The sequence below is a fragment of the Peromyscus leucopus genome, chromosome 2, assembly GCF_004664715.2.
Source record: "Peromyscus leucopus breed LL Stock chromosome 2, UCI_PerLeu_2.1, whole genome shotgun sequence".
Lineage (NCBI taxonomy): Eukaryota > Metazoa > Chordata > Mammalia > Rodentia > Cricetidae > Peromyscus > Peromyscus leucopus.
Genome location: NC_051064.1, coordinates 46881069 through 46896076, shown reverse-complemented (window position 1 = coordinate 46896076; position 15008 = coordinate 46881069). Strand labels below are relative to the sequence as shown.

The window sequence follows — 15008 nt, the reverse complement described above, 5'->3', positions numbered from 1 at the left end:
AGTGATCGATGGGAACTGGTTAACAGTGTTTCGTGATGGGTCTCAGCATGATCCTCCAGAACTATAAGGGGTGAGGGAGCGGAGACCAGCTCCACAAAGTCATCTCACCTGTGGAGTTCCTCAACTCAGGACAAATTAGGATTCGTGGCTTTGACACAATTTTAATTTACTTTCTTCTGTTGTGACAAAACACTGACCAAAAACAATTTGGGGAGGAAAGTGTTTCTTTGGCTCACTCCCATCATCAGAAAAGCTGGGGCAGGAACCTGGAGTCCATGGAGGAATGCTGCTTACTGACTTGTTACCCGGGACTTGCTTAGCTTGCTTTCGTATACAACTTATGATTATCTGCCCGGGGGTGGCACCACCCACACCAGTCATTACAAGAAAATGTCCCATTGACTTTCCTACAGGCCAATCTGATGGTGGCATTTGTTCCACTGAGGTTCCCTCTTCCTAGATGGCTCTAGCTTTTGTCAAGTTGACAAAAGCCAGTACAGATGCTACAAAGAAAATTTGGACTAATCGGTATACTAAAGACACTGTAATACAGGCTTAAGCGTCGGGCTTGAAGGAGTGCTAGTTAAGGAGGAAAATAAGTATCAAAGTGTAAATATAGACTTCCCAAGGGAAAGCACCCTTTACAAAAGAGTATTTTTAATGTAGCAGGGAATACCTTTTCTCTCTGCTTGTTATCTTAAAATAGGCCATGACAATTTTTTTTCCGTTGACATAGATTTGCTCTGTTAGGAGATAAAGGAGGAATAGACAAGATCAGAGAAAGGGGGTTGTTCTCAGAATTTGTCTCTAGTTTAGATTTAATCTCAAACTTGTAAATTAAAAAAATTAATACCTCTTCTTAACACATAGTTTTCTGAAGCTCTTATTAATTTTTGTAAATTAAGACTCTTATAATTTATTACTAATTATAATTCAAGTAGGCTGCCTATTTGTGATTTTCTAAAAATTTTTTACTGCCTTTAACTTTTAGTTAAGTGAACAAAACAAACTAATTTAAAGATAATAAATATTCCCCATAAAGGGAAACATAAAGTCAACTTATCTATAGTTAAATTTTCTCATTTTTTTTTTACACTTGAAAGTTGAGTTATATACTGATCAAACATAAAACGAATGGAATACCAAATATCTATTTGGGGTTCCTCCCCCAAACTTTCTTCCCTTAGATTAGATATGGAAGGGGGCAACTGCTAGCAAGCTTAACAAACCAAAATACCTTTAGAAGTCTAAAAGCAAATCAACAACAATGAAAACCATGTCAGACAAACAAAATAGATGCCTTAAACCAAACACTTAGAAAAAAAATTAGAAAAGAAGCAGTATTTATCTACCAAACAGGATCCTTAAGCATCCAGTTTAGAATAAACCAACGAGCCCTCAAAAAAAACCAAGAAAGATGTGAGAGGACCGAGAAAGAACTCCCCGAAATCCACCCGAGGACATAGTGCAAGAGGGGTTGGACACAGAGGTCCATATTGCCAGTGCCTGACAACCACCTAAGCGACCCCTTCAGTGAAAAGTGGACTGTTCTGGGGATACTAAATTCTGGCACCATAGATGTTGACACAAACCAGAACTCTTACCTCAAAGGGAATATGAGATAGTTTATCTTGAAGCTAACTATGAATGACCGTGGCCTAGGAATACAGATTTAGGCTACCCCAAATTCCATGTTCCAATGGGGAGGCAGTTTCAGGAGGGTGGAGCAGGAACAGTTGGGGTCCACTCTGAGATCTGGAGAAACTGGAGCTATGGAGCAAGTGATGAGGAGGCGGTCAGACTGCTGCAAGTCGTGATCCAGAGTCTTTATTCTTAGCCATATCATACGGTTACAGCTTTGATTACACAATATGTAATGCGTAAGACATCAATCTGCTAATGCCTTTTATTCTCCTGGACAAAGAGCAGCTGTTTAGATGTCACTAACTGGACCTTTCCCCAGAAGATAAATGTGAAGAACATGACATGTGGTCAAGGAAATACCTGTTGGAATGTGAAGACAGTATTCAGCCCAAACTCTGCAAACATCCTCTTGTTTTTAAGGGAGCCTGGCACGTACATTGTCTTGGCCTGACATCAGCTCAGTAAATCTCCTTCACTTGTCCTGGCCTGACATCAGCTCAGCAAATCTCCTTCACTTAATTTTAAAACTGAGAATTAATAAAATGTCCCAGCTTTTTTAGTGGAGGTAAAAGTTGGGCTGGAAACAAAGAAAACAAAGGCAAATGATGCACCTCAATCATTGCCCAGCTAGGGAATCGAGCAGGTGGTAGTCGTGGTATGGGCCGTGTTATGTGAGCCTGTATTTGTCTTACACGTCATTGTTTTTTCTTCTTGCTACACTGACAAGTAGCCTTAGTACAGTGCTGAATAGAAGTGGTTAAAGCAGGTGCCACTGTCTTCCTGGAGAACCTTTTCATTTCATGATGTGGGCTGTTACAGGATATCCCTCCCCACTCCCTGTGGATTTTGTTGGGTTAAAAGTCCCCTGTTTTATCACTTGCTAGATGATTAAAATTGTTTTTACATCTGTTAAGAGATGATTCAGCTTTTACTCCATAATCTTCCTGTATCTCAATTATTATATGTTAATTTACTTAAGAGATTAAACAATTTTACCTAAGACTGAGCTAACTTGGCCGAGTTTTATTATATTTAATGTATATTCCTATAATTAATTTAATATTAAGATTTTTTTCAGGTACAGTATTCTACTTATTTTTGTATCAGATTTAATGAGTTATTTTCTAGGTATTTAAATTATTTTCATGAAGGTTTCATGATCATCTGTGGTGGTATTGTGTTCCCCAAAATATTGTGCACGCTAATAAACTTATCTGGGGTCAGAGAACAGGACAGCCACAATATTAAACATAGAGGATAGGCAGTGGTAGCACATGCCTTTAATCCTAGCATTCCAGAGGCAGAAATCCCTCTGCATCTCTGTGAGTTCAAGGCCAAATTGGAAACAGCCAGGCAAGGTAACTCATGCCTTTAATCCCAGAAAGTGAGCCTTTAATCCCAGGGAGTGATGGCAGATAGCAGCAAGGTATATAAGGCGTGAAGACCAGCATTTGGCTGGTTAAACCTTTAGGTTTTGAGCAGCAGTTCAGCTGAGATTCATTTGGATGAGGACTCATAGGCATCCAGTCTGAGGAAAGAGGATCAGCCAAGGAACTGGCAAGGTGAGGTGGCTGTGGCTTGTTCTGCTTCTCTGATCTTCCAGCATTCACCCCAATAACTAGCCTCAGGTTTGATTTTATTAATAAGACTTTCTAAGATTGCTGCTACAATGGTCTTCCATAACTGGTTTAATCTCTATATGACCTATTGCCCCCCAGTTCATTTTGGATGGTTTTAGTTTTGAGCCATGGTCTCACTTGGTAGCTTTGGCTGTCCTGGAAATTGCTATGTAAAACAGGCTGGCCTTGAACTTACAGAGATGTGTCCTGTCTCTGTCCCCCAAATGCTGCGATGTAAAGATGTGTGCCACCATGTCCAGCCTTTTCTGTCACCCTTTGTGTTAGTTTGTATTCTTTGTGACAGGGTCTCATGTATCCCATGCTTCCCGGAACCCACAATCCTCTTGCCTAGCATCCATTATGCTGCTTTGTAATTCCACATATTCCTTCCTTTAGCCTCTCTGTCTGTTTTGATTCGTCTTGCGAGGTCCTGTATTATTATAGTTAGTTATTTTTACTTTCATTAGACCGTTTTCTCAGTCATTTCCTGTTCCACATTGTTTCCGTTTCCCATCTCACGCTGCAATCTCTCTCACTTCCCCTCATGTCCTTCCTTTATTTTGTTCTACTTGTTTCCCGACAGCCTGACTCATTAATTTTTGTGCTTTAGGAATGTATCAACCGCACTGATTCAGTTATGGGCCACATGCTTTTAAACACAGCTATGCTCCTCACAGTTCTAAGTATTTTCTAATGCCCCCTAGTAGCTTTATTTAGCTTAAAGTTGTTTGTTAGCTTGCTCATGTAGGACAATTTTCATTTTTAATTCCAGTTTATTATTTGTGTCTACTTTCACTTGAGCTTTCACGTGACATTTGAAAATGTATTTTTCCTCCTTACAAACGTGTGTATGAGTCTTTCAGATTTAAAAGACTGTGTAAAGGAGCTGGAGAGATCACTCAGCACTTACTGCTTGCTCTTGCAGAGGGCTTGAGTTTGATTCTCAGCACCTACATCCATCAACTCAGTGTGGCATGTAGCTCCAGTTTCAAGAGATCCAACATCCTCTTCTGGCCTCTTTGGGTACTGCACTCATGCAATACTCAATGAGATGTATTACACACACACACACACACACACACACACACACACACAAAACTAAAAATATAAACACATCTTTTAAAAAGTGTGTAAATAAATGTATTTATGTATGTATAATTTATAATGTATTTATATATTTATTTTTGCAGTTATGATAATTATCATAAAAAGCTTTAAAGCTATTTGTGGCCATAAATTGATATGTTTGTTTTTGAAGTTATCATCAAATTTATTTTCTCAAGTCAGTGGATCTCAAAATTTTGAGTTGTAGATTCCCTGGATATCAGTTCTTTTTTTTTGTGACTATTATAAAGACTGTTTTCTTAAGTTTAACATAAATGAGACACATTATACAAAAATTCTAATTTAGAAAAAATATAGCAGGAGCCAATTGTTCAAAAACCTGTGAGAGGAAAATTTTAATAAAAACTTTCATATAAATTAGAACATATGTGGTTCACCAATTTACCCTGAATTTTGAGATCTTATTATTTAATCTTGGCCTGGCATTCAAGATATACACAGGTGTTTTTATTGTTATTTGTTTGTTTTATCTTTTTACTACTAATTCCCAACCATAACTTCTCAATGCCAGAAAACAATGCATTAATATCCTGGTTCCAGAAGTGTGCTACTTGCCCAGATCTTCTTTTGTTAAAAGATCATCTTTTAAGTGGATACAATCATGATTCTCATGAAGACATAAAAATGAGTGTGTGTTAAAGAGTATAATCAGTTCATCAGTCAGCGAGGGAGTCGTAGATTTACCACCAGGTCAGGAGTGGTGGCACACTCCTGGGATCTGGAACTCAGGAGGCCAAAGCTGGAGGAGTGCAAGTCTGAAGCCAGCCTGGGTGGTAGGATGTGACCTTGTGTCAAACTCTTCCTCACCAAAAAGAGGAAGAATCCTAACACACATTTATGCACTCGAAATATTCAAATAAATACGCAAATAAAGATACATGCATTTGTTTTCCCACAGAGGGAAAGAGCAGATAGACAGACTTTACATGTGTATAGACAAAAACTATTTGTCCTTACTCTGTTAGTTGCAGCTCAGAGATATGAGATGGCCAAAGACAGTAGAGGTTAGACTCCGGTAGCCAGAGAGGTGTAAGATGGCCAAAGGCAGTAGAGGTTAGACTCGGGTCACCTGAGAGGCGTGTGCTCTGGTGACAATGCACAGTTTTCTATTGAGACATAGTTTTTCTCTGTGCACCTGGGGTTGGCTTTTTCCTTATTTACTCCACCGCCATCCTTCAGTGACCTCCAGTGACTTATGAAGTGGGGTTTCTCGCTCTGTCTTCCTTACTGTCTTATTTAGTTACCATTTACTTCTATTGTACAATAGTGTGAACTATCTTTTCATTGTGCTTTTCCCTACCTCCCTCTCCCCACACTGTAAGAAATTATAATCTGTATTCAGTGGTATTGATCACCTTAGTTATGAGAAGTTACTGTCTTCCCCCTCTCTACTATGATTTGAATTCCCCTCTATCTCTAACAACACCAAACACAGCATAATCAATTGTTCTTTAGTCTGTAATTGCTAATACTTAATACTGGGTGTCCTTGGAGAAAACCAGTATATTCAAACAAAGATAAAAAAAACAAAGCAGTCTGTTACAGATGCATAGTTCAAGTTCAAAACACATCCTAAGGAGGGTTAAATAGATGGGATTTATACCTAATATTTAATTACAAGTTATAATTTCTATTTCCACTTACTCTACCAGTTGTGAAGAGTAGGAAAAGACATTTGAATATTTGCTAATGAGCTAATGAGCGATGCTTTTCCCTTCTAAAATATCTTCCCACATTAAGTCCACAAAGTCTGAATAAAGCCAGACATGCATGAACACAATTGCATTTGGCTTGCTGATTACAAGCTTTTCTTTGCTGACATTTACAAGTATATTCCATGTTCCAAAAATATTTTGCTAATCTTTTGGCAGTTTTAGCTAAATAATTTCAGTTATCTATATATAATGTTTATTTTTATAAGTACTAATTACAGATTTCCATTTCTTTAGATGAGAGATGTTGACAAGCATTATATAAAACCAATTACAAAGTGTGAAAACAGCACGCAGACAGATACGCACATATTGCCACCAACTACTGTGAGATCATATGAGTGGAATGAATGGGAGTTAAGAAGACAAGCCATCAAACTGGTTTGTAACAGTATTTTCTAAATTGTTCAAAGGTGGGGAATTTTGATGTTGTTATCCATACAGTTGGTAAGTTGTTTATATAAAAGTAATAAGTTCCACACAGTTCTCTGCTGACATAAAAGTAATTAGCAAAATTAATAACTCACCAGCTTCATATATTGTAAGGTTATCTTCTAATTTAAACCTGTACAGAAATATGGAAGCATGAACCCACTTTCTAGTAACATTAGCCAGCTACTAAACAATGATGGTTACTATTTACTTTGTAGATTGAAAACCATTTTCTGGGCTGGAGACATGACTAAGTGGTTAAGAGCACTTGACTTTCTTTCAGAGGACCGAGGTTCATTTCCAGGCACCCACTTGGGCAGCTGAAGTTGCCAGCTCCCAGGGATGTGACACTCTCTTCTGGCCTTTGTAAGCCTTCAAACACATGTATACAGATGCATACACATAAATAAAAACACAACACATCTTAAATATACAGGAGCACCTTTTCTCCAGCTCTGGTGGTATAAGCATGTTCTTCCAGCTACTCGGAAGTCTGAGACCTGCCTAGGTTGAAGGGGGAGTTCATGGGCAGCATGAACCTATGCCAAAGATTGTGTGTGTGTGTGGTGTTGTGTGTTGTATATTAAAAGGCCGCACATATAGCTTAGTGGTAGAGCACTTGCCTAGCAGCCCCAAGTTAAACTACTGTACCAGAAAACGAAAAACAACAGCAACAGCACACTCTATTCCTCTCACTTTTTTTTAACCTTTTCAGTCAAATCATAGCTATTGTAGCATCCCTGCCCTCTTTAGGATTGGTAGCCCAGGCTAGCCTGAAATTCAACATGCTCCTGTCCTCACCCCAGCCTCCTGAGTGTTGGGATTACAATTATGTACCCTGTGCCTCCCTGGTTCTGTTAGACACTGTGCTTTCACATCCTGTGGATTCTGGGTGACTTTAATCATAACAGGTGCCAACCCTTGAAGTCTGTCTTTGAAGCTCTCATCCATGTCCTGCTCGGTAGAATTCCCCACTTGCCTCTTTTTTTTCTTTCTGTTTCTTTTCATTTAAGACACAGATATTTAATGTTTTAGTATCATCTACTATACCAGGGGCCTTTGCTGAATAACAAGGTGGGGGGGGATAAGTAAGTTATTTACTAATTACTTTTTTCATAGCAATCACAGAATACCCAACAAAAACGAAGGATGGAGGATTTATAGCACATATCTGATAAAAAAAATCATTTATGCCAGTAGCCTTAATGTATTTTATCCACCATTCTACTGAAATCATGTGTGAAGTAAACAACAATTACTCAGTAAGAACAGAAAGCTTGCATGGCACTCTTAAAAGGCAGGCAAGGGGAGCTGTGGAGGTGGCTGCCCAGTGGGGAAAGACTCTTGTTACACAAGTCTGAAGATGTGAGATTGGGTGCCCCAAACCTACATAAACACATAAAAGTTGGACTCGGTGGCACAAACAGCTGCAACCCAGTGTGCCTACTAGAAATGGGAGGTGGAGCCATGAAACTTACCAGAAGCTAACTGACCTGGCTGATGCAGCAGCAAAGATACACATGGGGAACTTCTCATCAACCAACATTTAGCTATTATTCAGAGAGGGAATAATACATTTAGAATTTATTGAGCATTTGAAGATCTTTTAATGCCCAAGGTGGGTTGAACAGAAAGAAGATGGGGATTTAAATAAGATCAGATAGGAAAGCACCAGTTTTGGAGGGACAGCAATAATGCAAAAGGATGCAAAGACTCTTAGGGCCTCGTTGCATCGACGCTTACTGTTGACAAGTTAATGCATCTTTCAGAATGTCTTGTAATGGACAATGTAAGAACCTGTGCTGGTTGTGGTGGTGCACACAGGTAGGATTTGCTGAAGGACATGGAGGCAGGAAGATCACAAGTTCAAGGCCAGCCTGGGCTACACATTAAAAAAAAAGAAAAAGAAAAAGAAAAAGAACTTGTTTGACCTGGGATAGGGGTACAAGTCAGTGGCAGAGCACTTGTCTAGCATGTGGGAGGCCCCGAGTTCTAACCCCAGCACAAAAATGTTTGCTTATGTAACAAGTCTCTTGGAATAGTAAAATTATGCTACCAGAAATAATGAAAAGATAAAGTTTTATTAATGTAGACTATGCGCTGGTCATTTATAAATAGCCTGTGCAACCTATTTAAACTCATGTTTACTAGTTATCCATAAAGAGAGTAAACACAAAAATTGTATAACCTGAAAAACAGATTTTTATATTAACAGCATAGGGTGAAGCTCATTTTAAAAATTCACTATAAATCTTAAATTTTTCACTGACAAGCCAAAACAAATATGATTTTTAAAAAGTCAAAGTTCTATGAATCTTAAAGTTTAATATTAAGGCAATTATAAGGTCATTTAAAGTCATAACTGAGGTCATTGTAACTCAATCTTGGACATTTTTCTTTAGGCTCATTTTCAGCATTTTACATGTTTTCCTACTTCATAAGAATTCTTAATTTATTATTCTCTTCTTGATTTTTTTTAGCATTCCAATGTTTTACAGGAAAAAAAATGAGATATTTGGTCCATCAAGATAATTCAGACAGTTGCCATGCAAGCTGCTAAGTTCAGTCCCCAGAACCTTCCACAGAAGGAGAGCATTAACACCAGGATTCCCTCTGACTCCCACATGCACACCATGGCATGTACACGTCCACAATCATACCATATACATCCTCATACTCATCATACTCGCCATCATCATCATCATTACCATAGAAAATGTAATGTTCATTTGTAGAATGGGAAAATAATAGGCAAATATTAACCAAATGCCTGATAATTTTTTACATTATTTATTTTTTAGATTAATTCATTAATATTAATATTTCATTAATCCCAATTTTCTCTTTCTACATAGGCTAATTTACGCCAGAAAATGACTCGCTCCGTCCAAACTGACCTTAGTCATATGAGGAGAGAAAACTCCTCACAGGTGTACCCTTTGAAAGAAGTTGGCACCCAGTCCAAGAGAGACGGCAACAGTGGAGTACCCAGGCCCCAGATTTTCATAGCTGGTCTGCGTGGGGGACAAACCAAAACAACCCATGGGGTAAAGGTAAACTTAACCAGAGCAGTGGATGAAACCTAGATGGAATTTTAGAGGAAGCTGCTCCTGAATATTAAGCATGGAAAAGAGTTCAAAGTACCATATGTGTACATAGTTAATTTTGTGGTGGTGACGCAGCCATTGGCTGTGTGAACGTGTGCTAGAGCCCCATATCTTGCCTGGCTGCTAGAAAGATCTAAAAGCAATTCCTGTACCACAGTTCTCATTCTATTAAAAATGACAAATAAAACTCTGTCCATTTATTTGTTGTATCTTTTAGAAAAAGTTTAATAGCATTTAGATTGAAATTGTAATGCCAGTTAGATGAACTATAAGATGATTATCTCTGGAATAGAGGCTACTTCTAAAATCCTACAAAATGTTAAACATTACCATTTATTCTAAAACACCATACTTTCTGCTCATTAGCTACTCAATGTTGACACAGGTTTCTACATAATGAGCCTTACTATCTGGAACAATTAAAGCTAACATCCACACTGTGCCTTTTAAAACCTGGAGATTTGATATTTATACCTGAATTTCAGACTCCTTGAGAAAAAAAAAATCAGAATATCTGGTAACTGGCTGGCATTCCAGCTTGATCCTTTCAGGTTCTGTATTGTCTAACGGAAAGCTTGTGACATAGAGCCTTCCCACTTCGGACTCCTCAGCCTTATTTGGCCCATAAACCGCTGTGTTTGGGTTTCTGTGAATTCCTACACTTTAGGGTATAGTTGTATTACTCTCATGTACTTCTAATACCAACTAATGGATAAGAAAGTTCCCAGGTGAAAGGAACTAGCAGGGTAACTAGAAGGGGATCATTTATATTCAGCACATTTATTTTTGTCTGCATGGGTGATGATTTTCTTTTTCTTTTTGGATGGAGAGGGCATATGGCTCAGTTGGTGGAATGCTTGTCTGGCATGCACAAGGCCATGGCTTCAGTCCCCACCTTTGCATAAACTCTACATTGTGGCACACAGATGTAATCTAGTATTTGGACAGTGGAGGCAGGAAGATCACAAATTCAAGGTTGTGATTGGACACATAGCAAACATGTGACCAACACAGAATATGAGACCCTGTCTTAGAAAAAGAAAAGCCTTGGTCTTTGCTGGCCTCTCTGATTTGTGTTTTTAGTTGTGCTCCTAGCTAGGGGGCAGGAGGTGACACTCAGGAATCATGCCCCCTTGGGCTTGATGGAACCCATCCCACCCACCGTTCACCAGGTTTCCTATATGGCCCATAGAGGTGAGATTCCTGCCATGTTGCCTCTGAAGGTCAAAAGGCCAACACTTGTACTTTATTTTGGGTAAAGCTTGAGACTTCCCCAACACCCAGTTCTCTGACAGTACTGTGGGTATCCACCAGAGCTTGTAAAAAGACAACATGGGTCGCTTCCTCCTCAGATAAGGATGAAGACCCTAGGGAGGAGGTGAAAATCAGAGCAGTGATGGAGCCCAGGATCCCGTCAGTTTTCCAGAGGAAAAACAATGACAAAAATGTGTTGATGTAGTTTGTTTTCTGTTTAGGTTAAATGTTATTTATAACATGAATATATCTTGAAATCTAATTTCCACAGGGACTATATAAAGGTGAACTTCAAACATACCTTGTCATGATTTTTATACCTGAAGTTTAAAAATGATGTTAATGACAGACTGGCTGTTAAGACAAGGCATGGAAGATAGGATGGGGTTGGGTCATTACAGAACTTATTAAACTTTAAGAATTCAGGATTGTGATTTTTGTGTTTTTCCAGTTAGCCCTCATCCAAATTCATAAACATAAGCCACCACTGTCTTAGAACTGGGGTCATCTAAGAACTGAGGTTAGAATGGACTAAGGAATAAAAATAGCAAGTACAACTTGAAAAAACAGACTTTTAGTATCAAAAACTCACTTGGGTCTGGGGGTGGAGAGATGGCCCAGCATTTAAGAGCTAGTACTGTTCTTGCAAGTGACCTGAATTTGTTTTCCAGCAGTAGAGGTCAGAGGACAACTTTTGTGGAGTTGGTTATTACCTTCTACATTTTTTTTTTGTTTTGTTTTTCGAGACAGGATTTCTCTGTGTAGTTTTGGTGCCTGTCCTGGATCTCGCTCTGTGGACCAGGCCTGCCTCTGCCTCCTAAGTGCTGGGATTAAAGGCATGTGCCACTGCTGCCTGGCCTACCTTCTACTTTTTATATGGGTTCTGGGGTTCAAATTCAGGTTGCCAGGTTGTGTAGCAAGTGCCTTTATCACTGAGCCATCTTATCAACCTTTGTATAAATATTTTTATTGCCAACTGTATACTATAGACAATGTAATATTTAACAAATTATACACCTACCACATTTGAACTTAATAACTCCTTAAACTTTTAACTATTTATCCACACATTTTTCCCTTTAAGTTCATACTTTTATTGCCAACAAGTAGAAACTATATAATTCTTTTATAATATCTTCATATATAATATAAAAATAATATATCTTTTATATAATATCCACTATACTATGGATATACTGAGCTTCCCGTGGTAGATGTCACAATGACTCATGCTTAAACAGAAATAGAAATAAGCAGGATCAAGGAAAATACTGCAGATCACTAGTTACAATCAGAAATATCATCTTTAATAATGAGAGCAATAGCTGCTTGATGCCTTGAATAATCATTAATACATGTGACTTTGCGCTTCATGTGTTAAAGATGGCTGATTTTTACAGAGGTGTAAGTAAAACTAGGTATATGTGTAATATACTAGAATATTTCCCACTAAATCTTCAAATAATGCAGAGTGGGAAAGTAAAAAATAACTCAGACTCGGATTGTAAGTATCTGCTTCAACTCTAATTTGGTTGGTACAACAAACACAAATAAAGACAGTTACAAAGTTAATAAGAAATATTTCTGCTAAGGATAGGGTGAAACTGAAAAGTGTAAGAACAACCGTGTTTGAGAATCTTCTAACTTACTGAATAACTGTTTTATACAGTTGCTCACTGTTAGAGAATTTGATGCTTAAGTTACATCAGTAAGCATGGGATACTCTAGTCTTTCAATGGAATCTCTAAGTCACTTTGGTGCAGAGGAACAGCATCAATTTCCAGCAGAGGAATAAAGGTTGCATTTAAGTGGCCCCTGAATAAAACGTTCCACCTCTGCAGTGATTAGGTATTGCTTGTTGTGTGACAGATATTTCCTGGAGACATACACACCATTTCTACTAAGCCCACGAAGAGAGTCCATAGCAGACTATAGTAACCATTGCAGCAGTAACCTATTTGGTGAGCCTGTGAATATCTAGGGGTTGCTAACAAGAATATGAGTGAGGTGCTATTCATAAGGCACAGGGACAACTCAAAAACAACTGCATCTCATCACTGAAAAGCCCACCCCAGCTGACTCATGAAAGCTGCAACCTCGGACATATTTGCCCAGCTCACAGACCTCTCAACAGTCTGAGCCTTTCCTCTCCCTGCCATTGGGTTGGTCAGAGTCTCCTACCCACGCCTGTTGTTTACTCCTTTTTGTACATTCATTCGATGAAGGGTCTCGGAGAATATTTCACTTTTCTGTTCTCCCAGATATGTGAACTTTTATTTACCTCATGAAAGCAAGCTCTCCCTAACCCCAATGTTTCAATTCAAAGGAAAATGCTACACAACAACACTCTACCTACAATCCTGCGCAATCTACGAAAAATCCTGGGAATGTCACATAAGCTTATCCTTCCTTAAAATTCTGTAAATATGCCCTTCCATTTGCTTCTAGATGTAGCAGGAATCTTAACAGTTCTTATTAATAAAATCAAACCCGGGCCAGGTTTTGGGGTGTACACTGGAAGATCAGAGAGACAGAACAAGCCACAGCTAACCTCACCTGGCCAACTTCTCAGCTGGTCTTGTTTCCTCAGACTGGAAGCTTCTGTTTCCTCATCCCAATGGCTCTCAGCTGAACTGTGCTGCTCAAAACCTAAAAGCTTAACCAGCTAAATGCTTAACCAGCCAAATGCTTTTAGTTTCTGGTCCTCATGCCTTATATACCTTTCTGCTTCCTACCACCACTCCCTGTGATTAAAGGCTCGCTTTCTGGGATTAAAGGCATGAGTCACCATGCTTGGCTGTATCCTTGAACACATGAATCTTTGCCTCTGGAATACTAGGATTAAAGGCATGTGCTATCACTGCCTATCCTAAGTATCTAGTGGCTTTTCTGTTCTCTGACCCCAGATAAGTTTATTAGGGAACACAATATTTTGGGGACACAATACCACCGCACCTAGAGACTTCTCATGATTCCCGTGATGTTCATGTTTTCTCATTAGCATGGGCCAATAAACTAGACTTGTTGAACTGTGTAGTGAGTCTTTTTCTGTCCCACCTGCCAGCTCCCAAATAATGACACAGAGACTTATTATTAATTATGAAAGCTTGGCCTTTAGCTTAGGCTTGTTTTTAACTAGCTCTTATAACTTAAATTAACCTATATTTGTATTAATCTACATTCTACCGCATGGCTTTTACCTCTCCTGTGTGTCCCACTTGTTCCATATTTCTCTTGCTCCTCCCTCTCTTCTCCTTCCCAGAGTCCGTCCTCTCTGTCCCTGAAAGTCCAACCTATAACTCCTGGCCGTTTAGCTCTTTATTAAACCAATCAGAAGGTGCCTTGGCAAAGGCATATCTTCACAGTGTACAAAAGATTATTCCACAACAATACTGTGGTTTTACACACTTGCCCCTAAGGGACTTGGGCTAATTGAGTTAGGGGTATTAGGTTCATGTAAATTGAATAGAATGTCTTTTGGGCAATGAATAAGATACGATTCAGGCTGGGCTGTGGTAGCACATGCCTTTAATCCCAGCACTCAAGAGGCAGAGGGAGGTGGATCTCTGAGTTTGAGGTCAGCCTGGTCTACAGAGCAAGTTCCAAGACAGCCAGTGCTACACAGAGAAACCCTGTCTTGAAAAACAAAAACACAAAGCTGTAGTTATAAAACAAGAAGTATATAATAAGTATTTCAATCTTTAAAATACAAGTATTTCAATCTTTAAAATACAAGTTTGAGTTTATTTAACTGTGTGCTTAAATACATGTAGAATAAGGAACTGAATAATTCCACCAGTATGAACTATACCAATCTCAGGAAAAGGTAATTAGCATCAGTGTGCACACATACAGCCAAGCAAAAGCCCAATACGATTCCAAAAAATGAGATAAGTGAAATGTCAAACTCTACAGTCAGTGTGGGGGCTGAAAATGTAGTAGGTTTGTTCTAGTTTGTCTGCCTAGCACGTACAAGTCCTAACTCCTTTTAAAAAAAGTCTGTCTGGAGGCACCTACATCATATTAATATATGATAAGGAATAAAGTTTTCCAGTCAAGAGGTGAGCTATATTTATATATATATATATATGTCCAATACCTATAGAATGGTTTAT

The 15008-nt window shown here is 38.7% G+C and overlaps 1 protein-coding gene across 4 annotated transcripts in view; it reads left to right on the top strand.

The window, feature by feature from the left end:
• The window catches only part of Cfap206 (cilia and flagella associated protein 206), a 40478-nt gene extending 30649 nt beyond the window's left edge, over nucleotides 1–9829 (top strand). For all 4 annotated transcript variants that reach the window (XM_037202490.1, XM_037202489.1, XM_028872775.2 and 1 more), the window contains exons 12-13: nucleotides 6338–6481; nucleotides 9388–9829. In XM_037202490.1, coding sequence (XP_037058385.1) covers nucleotides 6338–6481; nucleotides 9388–9618 — 375 coding nt within the window. In that variant the 3' untranslated portion in view covers nucleotides 9619–9829. The remainder of the gene's footprint in view (nucleotides 1–6337; nucleotides 6482–9387) is intronic.
• The last annotated feature ends 5179 nt before the right edge of the window (nucleotides 9830–15008 follow it).